At 38.7% G+C, this 10,913-nt stretch overlaps 2 protein-coding genes across 2 annotated transcripts in view; one reads left to right on the top strand and one right to left on the bottom strand.

Moving 5' to 3' along the window:
• LOC106879456 (macrophage migration inhibitory factor) overlaps positions 1 to 1,702 on the bottom strand; it is a 33,949-nt gene extending 32,247 nt beyond the window's left edge. Inside the window, exon 1 of the mRNA XM_052975015.1 lies at positions 1,602 to 1,702. Within this exon, the coding sequence (XP_052830975.1) occupies positions 1,602 to 1,679 (78 nt within the window). The 5' untranslated portion in view covers positions 1,680 to 1,702. The remainder of the gene's footprint in view (positions 1 to 1,601) is intronic.
• LOC106879443 (gastrula zinc finger protein XlCGF57.1) overlaps positions 1 to 10,913 on the top strand; it is a 21,260-nt gene that overhangs the window by 2,977 nt on the left and 7,370 nt on the right. The window lies entirely within an intron of this gene.

A 10,913-nucleotide genomic window follows, 5' to 3' on the forward strand; every position in this document is an offset into this window, starting at 1 on the left:
TTTTTTTTTTTTTTTTGAAAAATAGAAATTTTACAAAAATTTTTTTTCAGAATCAAAATCTCCATATTTTTCTACATATTTTGCCAAAAAAATTCTAAAAATGTGAAAAACTGGGGCGGGGAATTAAAAGTTTGAAATGCAGATAATTTTTTTTCTGCAGATTCGAAATCTCTGCAGTCAAAAAGGTGGGTTTCTGTAGAAAATAACCAAAAAACAACCAAAAGGGGGAGCAGTCTATGTCCTTTACCTCTGCCATCTGAGGAACCCCCTAAAGGTTGGTGAGCAATTACAGGGGGTCGAATGGGGGTCGGCAAGCAAAAAACCAGCTTACCCAGATGAACTGCTTGAAATACTTAGCACCATGAAACATGGGAAAACATGATAAATTTTCACTGCAGTGAGAAGTCTGTTGCTAACGGTCGAAGCCTGATGTAATCGAAGATTGAGAGATGTGATTGAGGAGACTGTCAAGTGTTTGCTTATAGAAATTGCCTGAACCTGGAGGAACAAGGTAATTTGAGACTGAAATTAACTAACATTAATTAAGCCTGATATCAATGCCTTGATTCAGGATCACCCATGCTCATCCCTCACATTGATGCTGTCGATTTCAGTAAAAGATATTCCAGCAATATGAAGTGTTTTTCACATTTTGTAACCGTGAAAACAATTTCGTAAAAATTGAAAGTTTAATACTGTATACTCGTACACGTAGTTTTAAATGTAAAAAGTGAGTCATTTTCAATAGAATTTCTTAATTTGTAGTACATGCATATTTTAGCTAACATTTTGGTTGCCAGCATCAGTACCTGGTACACATTTAAGATATGGTACAGTAGGGTAAAGTATTTTAAAAATGAGGAGGGTGGTCGATGCAGAAGAAGTGGCTAAAGGGGGTCAATGGTCAAAAAAGTTTGGTGAACCCTGGTCTATCTGAAGCTAGTAGAAAACACATGCCCATTGCAAAGTGAATGTCTTAACCAGATACCCATGCCTTGTGTGTGTTTGTGTACATACACATTAAAGGCAAAATGTTCTGATCTGGATAAAATAAAGTTCAATTGGATGCAGTATAAGTTATACCAATAGCCGGACCCACATTATTTTGGATAAGCAACTTCAGAAGTAATTGAAGAGCAATTTTACCTTGAAATTATAAAACCAGAGAATGTTTGGAGATTGATTTGTAAAGACCCATCGAGGGCTTTTATTCTCAAACATTGTTGTCAGGACTAAAGGTTCTATCATCATACCTCATTTGTTCATTTTATTTCTATAGATAGTGTCAAAATGATTCATTGTTGGATGCTTATAATTCTTTAGCATGTTTTAGCCATCATGTGTAAGGCCATACTAGAGCACCACCTAATAGGATGTTTTTGTATTGGTGATCTAGTTTTAATGACTACTCTGTGAATTGCAAAAAATTGAAGCCAAGAAAATATAGTGATCAGGACCAAAGTATTTATTAGTAGTAGGGGCCCCAAAAAGTTTTAAATGCAGAAAAGTTTTGTGTGTGGTACAGTAAAGGAAGTAGATATAGCTGTGAGGTAAAGAAGCTTGCATCACATGGTGTTAAGTTTGAACTGACAGCACCCTACCTTGGACAGATCCTCATCTGTGTGTATGTTTATTGGTGGAAAATATACACATTCACTAGAAATTTCCAGTAAATCCATATATTGTACTAAAATATGTTGTAGTGTTTATTTTAGCAAGTTGCACAGACACTCCCTTGTCACTTATGCCATTGGAGATATGATGAACTAGCAATTATCCTGTTTGCAACCTATAACCAATGACATTATAGTACAAAAATGCATGATGTATTGGGTTGCCTGATAAATTATTTCTTTTTTGTTTCTTTTTCTACTTGGCACTCCATCATCATATGTCTGAAAGAGATAAAATTTATTCAAATTTTTAAAGCAATTAACAAAAGTTGTAGAAGAAGAATAGAGCTGCACACACACACACACAAAAAGAAAATCATAAAACACTATGATAAAAATATCTTTTATGTTAGTACCAAAGGATTAAAATAAATGGGGCAAAAAAATTAATGAATTTATCTGATAAACCAATAAAATAAAAATGAAAAGAACAATGATATGTACAAGACTGAATGGGGAATCACAAACTCTGGCTGCAATACCTTCCATGAAAGAGTTAGCAACATATGTAACTATGAAATGAAAGTTATGGATTATTCAGACAATTCACTAGAAGGATCTAAACAAGTCCTCTTATCTAGGTAACTTAATCAGGAGATGGTTGAAGTGTCAAAATTGTTTTAGAGTTACAGTGGAATGAAAAAGTATGGTAAATTGTTAGACACATGAGCATCAAGTGTGATGGTAGATGAAAGCAAGGGAGTGAATTTAGAGAATTTACTATATCTGGAGAGTTATGAATAAGTAATAGAGCAATGGAAGGGGAAATAGGTGAAGTACTTGACAAATGTCTTGTAGAGTTTAGTTATGTCTATGTGTATTTAATAATTTCAGTTTGGGATCAACTTTGCCATCCGTTATTCTTAAGTCAACAACACAGACACCAATCAAATACTGTAGTTAAATTGACTATTTCCTTCACCAAAATGCATTGTCTTAAGCCACTTAAAAATTAGTATTATTGCAGATGGGTGGGATTTCTCAATTTGCTGTGTCACACACACATGATGATGACCAATTATCTACATCAGGTTCAATAAATATACTAGTTTGGACACATTTCATAGCCCCAAGTTAATTCTAAGCAGACCTATGGCACATAGGTAGTCTGTTGTTGGTTACCTAACCAACTCATAAACCATTCCTCCACCTAAATAAATGCCATACTAGTGATGGTAGAAGCAAGCGATGTAGCTTCATTTAAGAGACAACAGCTGGATTTAGATATGTATTGTGAACAGATGATGTATTATGAATGAAGTGATATCAGGAGTTACAAAATGGAAGGAACCAATAATAGAGCCAGACTAAATACTATCTGAAGGAAAAGCAGTGAGGATAGACAAGGGATACAGAAGAGATTACCAAATGCCATCCTGGTAAAATTAATAAGATAATAGTTGTGTATATGCATATATATATTTATGAACACAGATGGAGCCAAGTGGTTATAAAGTTTGCTTTGCAACCATTAGTTCTCAGGTTCCATTCAGTTACATGACATCCTGAACAAATATCTTAAGCTATAACTTCAGGTTGATCCAAGCCTTGTGGGTGAACTGTGTAGAAAGATACATTTTGGAAGACCGTTCCTATGGACCATAATGTATAATTTAAAGGCCCAGCCTTGTCACATGCTGTGTCATGCTGATTCTATTGGTGAATAATGTTCAGGGTACATACACAAGCCTGAGGAATATTCAACCACTTACATTCATTGAGTAAGTAGTTTAGTTGAATAATTAACTAGAATAGTCATCATCAAAACCAACAGATATACATTTATGTGTTATACATACACACTGCACCTAATATTGAGGCTAGTAAACTTGTATTATGCCTATTGTCTTCTATGGGCAGAAACTTGGACATAGCATTGGAGAAGAACATAGAAGCCTTTGGGATCTGGATCTCTTGCACATTGGGCAGCTGGAAAGGCAGAGTAGCAAAGGCTGCAGTACTAGGAAAGCTGAAAGTCGAAAGATACCTCTTGTCCAGACAGCTGTTGTATTTTGGACATGCAATGCACCACAAATCACTGCTTAAGAAGATTCTATCAGGATTTGTGGAGAGGAATAGAGTAAGAGGCTGTCAAAGACGTTTGTGGACTGATGACAACAAAGAATGGATTTGACCTGGAGAGCTTTAGCAAGCCAACCCTTGAACACAGGGAATGGCCTGGTTAGTGACACATACATATATATATATATATATATATATATATATATATGCATATATGCACACATGCAAACTGACACATGACTACTTGTGAAAATTTCAAAGTAGATCTCTCCTGATATATGACAACAGACCACAATGAAAGAAACTACTAATAGACATTCCATCACTTTTTGATAGTCCCTTACAGTTGGCGTCAGGGATAATCGAACGGTACCGTGATCTGGGAAAGTAATCCTTGTTTATCACACACACATTTGATATGTATACTTATATTCTGTTACGTGTTTCAGTCATTTGACTGCGGCCATGTGGAGCATCATCTTTAGTCGAGAAAATCGACCCCAGGGCGTATTCTTTGTAAGTTTAGTATTTATTCTATCGGCCTCTTATGGCGAACCTCTAGGTTACGGAAGCATAAACACATCAACATCGGTTGTCAAGCGATACGACGGGCTTCTTTCAGTTTCCATCGACCAAATCCACTCATAAGGCTTTGGCCAACCCGAGGATACTGTAGAAGGCACTTGCCCAAGGGGCCACGCAGTGGGACTGAACCCGGAACTATGTAGTTGGGAAGCAAGCTTCTTATCACACAGCCACTCCTGCGCCCATGTATACAATGGTTAGTAAAAGAAACGCTTGGTGGCTGAAACGATACTACACCAGAAAACTGGGTGATAAGAACGGAATTTGCATTCTGGTATTAGCGCTTACGACTAAACAATTTACAAGTTGCAATTGTACTACAAATGCCAAAGGGTAGTAATAAATCACTGCTGTAAAACTAAGTGTCACTGTGATCTTCAACAAGGTGTACTGCAGGTATAGGCTGAATGTTTTTGATTTCTGATTGACTTGCTCTGTGATCTAATGCACTCGAAGTCGGGCTAAACAAGAACTGTGCCTACTCGAATAAAAAAAATTGTTGTACATACATACATACACACACACTTAAAGGATTCTTTCATCACTACTTTTGCTACTAGGGTAAAGTATTTGCTTAGATGAGATGGTCAACAAAAACAAATATAGAGTTGTCTCCCGTATTTATTGGTATCAAAATATTAGTTATTAAGTTTACACAAGTATTTTTAATTAGCTTAGAAATATTTCATGCAGATGAAATCTCGGAGTGATTTATTCCCTATTATATTTAGATTTTTAAAGTACCATTCTCTCAAGCATATTGCAGTGTGTGTGCTTACACACACACACACATGAGAAGTTTTACATGTACGCACATCCACAGACGACTTTCTAGAAGTATAAAAAAATATAAACAAACGATGTGTTGGATTGTTTTTTATTCATATGGTTGGCCAGCGACAATATATCTTTATATTCCTACACATTATTTTCATGCATATTGATATGTATGTTTTCGTACACACACACACACACTTTCTCTCCCCCTCTCTCTCTATCCCCCTCTCTCTCAACCTCTTACATCACTAATAGAATACGTGAACATCTCTACATCTTCGGATGCGTGTTTGTGCATACGTATGTGTATATCTTTGTGCAAAACTGTTTATATGAAAGTGTGTTTGCACGGCAGTGAACGAGAGCGCTAACATTTACTGGTGAATCTAGCATGTGTATCCTCCAGGCAAGACACAACATTCTACTTGCTTGAAGCCATGCACCTAATTAATGCATTCTATAGTCTCGATGTCGTGTCTCACCCATCAACTTGCCGAAGGCTACCTGCTTAATTAACAAATTGTTATTTGTCGAGTTAACTCCCTTAGGCAAGCTAACTGCTTGCCTCTAAGGTTTCCTGTCTAGTGGACGACGACAATAAGGAATCGTGGTGTTATTTATACTCTTGTACTTTTTGTGTTCAACACACACTTGGTGATTTTACGAACCGTATGAAGTTCTAACTTTAAATCACTGTGTCTGTCTACAAAAGTGTATGCATGTGTGCATATTTTGTTTTTATGCATATCTTTTTTTATGATGTTACTTGTTTCAGTCATTAGACTGCGGTCATGCAGACTAAAGACTGAAGAATTTTAGTCAAACAAATTGACTCCAGTACTCATTCTATCGAAACGAACACAGCTTGTCAAGCAGTGATGGGAGACAAACAAAGACACACGCATACACATAGATATAGATATGTATTTGTGTGGCTACATGTAATATATATATAGCCACACACGTTTTTGTATTTCGCATGTAACCAATGGTGTGTGTGTATCTACGCACACATTTATTGTGTGTATACCGAGAGTGCGTGCGAGAGAGGCAGAGATGACGGTATATTCTCAAAATCGATTCTGACGCACATAACAGTTTATGTAATAGAGAGAGGGAACATGTGTGCAACATTACAATGGTGCGATTCCTAAGGTATGGAATTCCAAAATCGGATCTTTTCTGTTACTGTCACAGATTTTGAAATTTTAAAATTAAGAGAAAATTTTAAAATTCGGTTTACTGATGTGATTTTTCACACCGAATTCGATTTTGTGATTGATTTATTCCATAAAAATTTTTAGAAAAATACAACAGAAGTATAAAGTTTTATAATTTTTACCCAATCAGAAAGCAATATTTGCAAGTTAGTATTTTCTACGTGATAGCTAATTATCACAAAACATTACGACGACGGAAGTTTTTATAGGTTTTAATGAATTAGGTCATGGGAAACGGTCGAATGGACATGTAAATAATTTTAAAAGGAAAAAAACCTCGATTTTCTTTTCTTTTAAATAAAAAAAATCTACATTCGGGTTAGGAAAAAACACGTGGTTCAGACAGCAGACTACAGCTTTGCTTCTTATTATAGGAACAAGTACCAATGTGTCTATGGCTTTCAATTGGCTAAAATTGCCCAACATTTGCAAACATATACTTATATATATTTATACATGACTAGGTACTGCAATAGCTTAGGGTTCAAAGGCCCACAACTCTTCAATGCCCTGCCACAAAAATTAAGAAACCTACAAAAGGTGGATGTAGATGTCTTCAAAAAGGAATTAGACATTCTCCTCTCCACTATATCAGATGAACCAACAGCCCGGCATAAGGTACAGACGAGGGTAGCAGAGTCATATATATATATATATATATATATATATATATATATACTTGGAATTTACAAAAAAACAAAAGACAAATACAGGTGTATAAACAACGAACAGGTGTATTAGTTTAATGCTTCGGAAGGTGAGAAAGTCTTTTACGTTTTGATCCTATGCTCTTTCAACAGAAAGGACCAGAAGAAAATAAACAGAGAGAATTAAAAAAAGCTTTAGTGGCTAGTGGTTCAATCATGGCGGATGACTGGACAGAGGTGGTTAGACAGGAGAGCTAGGAAGAAGGGGAGATAATAGAGTAGTGGTGATCCTAAAACGAAGATGCGCATGCATGTGTATGTGAGAGTGTGGATTGGGGCTGGTGACCTTGACGTATGAATGTCTGCGGATGATGTGGGTGCTGGGAAGTGGTCAATGCTAGTGTGTGCAGGGTGGTGTGGTGGTGAGGGGGTAAGGGTAGAGTAGCGTGATTGAGATATGTAGGGGTGGGGTGTGGATGGAAGAGGTAATGATGAAGGGAGAAGGAGGGTAGGAGTGGAGAGATGGGGAGTTGAGCCCATGTGGCGCAAAGGAGTGAAGAAAAAAGATTAGTTCCTGTTCATGGCAAAGGTGGGCCCAGATGGCCCCCTGTGCAAAGACAATCCAAACACAGACAGGTGTTGTAATGAATGACCAGTAGAGCGGAAATGGTGTGAGACTGGGGTGTTGTTGCTGAGTCTAATATCTCGGAGGTGTTCCGCAAACTGGTCAGCCAAGCAGCATCCTGTTTGACCAATGTACAGAGAAGGACAGAAAGAGCAGGAGATGCAGTAAATGACGTTGCTAGAAGTGCATGTGAATATATATATATGTATACATAATGATTGCTTCATCTTGACTGGTGATAGCTGTCCCATCAACACCCACATACACCACACCCCATCGCTAAAAACACAATCACTCCCTTGATGAGCCCTTAGATGACCAGCTGCTTAAAACACAAGTGACAGATATTATTCAAGTTCCTTCCATATCTTTGCCCTTTGGATTCTCAACAATTCAGCTTCTCTGGTTGACATTAAGACACCCACCCCCAATAGGGGCCTTAACTACCACATTTTAGAGCTCCATTACCTCCATTTTTCAGGAGCAAAATCCTTTTAACAGGTTCCATAAGACTGGAATTTTGGAATCTTCACATAAAGATCAGTAGTATGGGATACATGTGTCATGATTAGAATTTTTTTAGAGTGTGTAAAGAGGGAAAGAACCCTCATCTGCAATTTTCCAGTTCATTAGAGAAAATATAACAGAAAAGTCTAATTCTTCAATTGCATGTAACACAGGCAATGCTGGGTATTTCTGCTAGTATTATATATATATCATCATCATCATCATCATTTAACGTCTGCTTTCCATGCTAGCATGGGTTGGATGATTTGACTGAGGACTGGCAAACCAGATGGCTGCACCAGGCTCCAATCTGATCTGGCAGAGTTTTTACAGCTGGATGTCCTTCCTAACACCAACCACTCTGAGAATGTAGCAGGTGCTTTTACGTGCCACTGGCAGTACTGTCAACGGCCACACTCAAGTGGTGTATTTTACGTGCCCCCTGCATAGGAGCCAGTCCAGCGGCACTGGCAATGACCTTGCTCGAATGTTTTTTCACGTGCCACCAGCACAAGTGCCTGTAAGGCGATGCTGGTAACAATCATGTTCGAATGGTGCTTTTTATGTGCCACCGGCACGGAAGCCAATCAGCTTCTCTGGCAGTGATCACGCTTTTAGCGCTCCACTGGCATGTGTGCCAGTCATCGAATTTGATTTGATTTTGATTTCACTTGCCTCAACAGGTTTTTGCAAGTAGAGTTTAGTGTCCAGTGAAGGAAAGGTACGCATAAGTGGGCTGGTTACACCCCTGGCATAGGCCACGTGTTATGGTCTCACTTGGCTTGCTGGGTCTTCTCACGCACAGCATATTTCCAAAGGTCTCAGTTACTAGTCATTGCCTTGGTGAGGCCTAATGTTCGAATGTCGTGCTTCACCACCTCATCCGAGGTCTTCCTGGGTCTACCTCTTCTACAGGTTCCCTCAACCGCTAGGGTGTGGCACTTTTTCACACAACTATCCTAATCCATTCTCGCCACATGACCATACCAGCGCAGTCGTCTCTCTTGCACACCACATCTGATGCTTCTTAGGTCCAACTTTTCTCTCAAGGTACTTACACTCTGTCGAGTATGCACACTTACATTACACATCCATCTGAGCATACTGGCTTCATTCCTTGCGAGCTTACACATGTCTTCAGCAGTCATGGCCCATGTTTCACTGCCATGTAGCATGGCTGTTCGTACACATGCGTCATACAGTCTGCCTTTTACTCTGAACGAGAGGCCCTTTGTCACCAGCAAAGGTAAGAGGTCTCTGAACTTTGCCCAGGCTATTCTTATTCTAGCAGCTATACTTTCAGCTACTGATTTGGTCACCTAGGTAACGGAAGCTATCAACTACTTTTAGTTTTTCTCCCTGGAATGTGGTGGAAGTTGTTCTCTGCACATTTTCAGTGTTTATTGCTCCTGAGCATCTGCCACATACAAAAACTATCTTCCCGGTTAGCCTTCCTTTGATATTGCTGCACCTCTTATGTGTCCATAGCTTACACTGGGTACATCTTATAGAGTTTCTACCTACGTCTTTTCTACAGATCGAGCAGGGCCATCTACCTGAAGGGATTTGTGGTTTGTCTTCCTTCTTACTTATTAGGACTTTGGTTTTAGCTAGGTTGACTCTAAGGCCCTTCGATATATATATATATATATATATATATTTAGGGTGCTTGACCTAGTAGTTAGGATGTTGCAGTCACAATCGTGAGGTCATGCTTTCAATTCCTAGATGAGGTGGTCTGTTGTGTTCATGAGCAAAAACAATTCATCTCACTTCAACACCTGGCACGTGGTACACTGTGCACTTGTTCAGGCAACATCAATTTGATAGAGAGAGTGTGCTAATGTACAGAACATACATTTGATCACTATAAACAAGTCATTTGTGCAGGTTGTTTGGCAAAAAGCTGAACACTCATACATTGTCTTTGATAGGAATGTCCATTATATATATGTATGTATATATGTGTATGTATATGTATGTGTGTGTGTATAGTTAGATCTCTCACTAAATAACCATGTACCTCCTCTACAGCAAGGCATCTGTTTCTGTCTCTTTGTCACATGCTAACCTTTCATCATCTGACACAAGATCACCGCCTCCAATTCCCCCTCCCCTCTCAAAGATTACTTGTCTTGCAAAGTTACTTGATGATCTTGCCAATGCTGGTGGCACTTAAAAAGCATCCAGCTGTAAAAACCATGCCAAAACTGACCTTGCCTATGCTGGTGCCACGATAAAGCACTCAGCCCACTCTGTGGGATGGATGGTGTTAGGGAGGGCATCCAGCCATAAAAATCATGCCAAGACAAACATAGAAGTCTTCTGCTTGGCCAGCTCTTGTCAAACCATCCAACCCATGCCAGCATGGAAACAATGATGATGATACATACACTCACACACATATATCATATTCATATGTATATGTTGATATATATATAGATATATATGTATGTGTATTACATGTCTATATATTTGTGGGTGATATATATACTCAAGGCAGGTTAACTAGCAAGTTAGTTTTTGTTTGTGGCAGATGTTCAGGTGCAATAAAGACTGCAAACAAACAGGAAACAACCTCTATCTCATTCCAGGGTGAAAAACTAGAGGTAGTCGATAGCTTCCGCTATCTGGGAGACCAAGTTAGTAGTGGGGGTGGGTGCGCTGAAAGTGTAGCTGCTAGAATAAGAATAGCCTGGGCAAAGTTTAGAGAGCTCTTACCCCTGCTGGCGACAAAGGGACTCTCACTCAGAGTAAAAGGCAGACTGTATGACGCATGCGTACGAACAACCATGCTACATGGCAGTGAAACATGGGCTGTAACTGCTGAGGACATACGTAAGCTCGCAAGGAATGA

This window comes from Octopus bimaculoides, chromosome 20 (assembly GCF_001194135.2).
Source record: "Octopus bimaculoides isolate UCB-OBI-ISO-001 chromosome 20, ASM119413v2, whole genome shotgun sequence".
NCBI classification, from domain to species: Eukaryota; Metazoa; Mollusca; class Cephalopoda; order Octopoda; family Octopodidae; genus Octopus; species Octopus bimaculoides.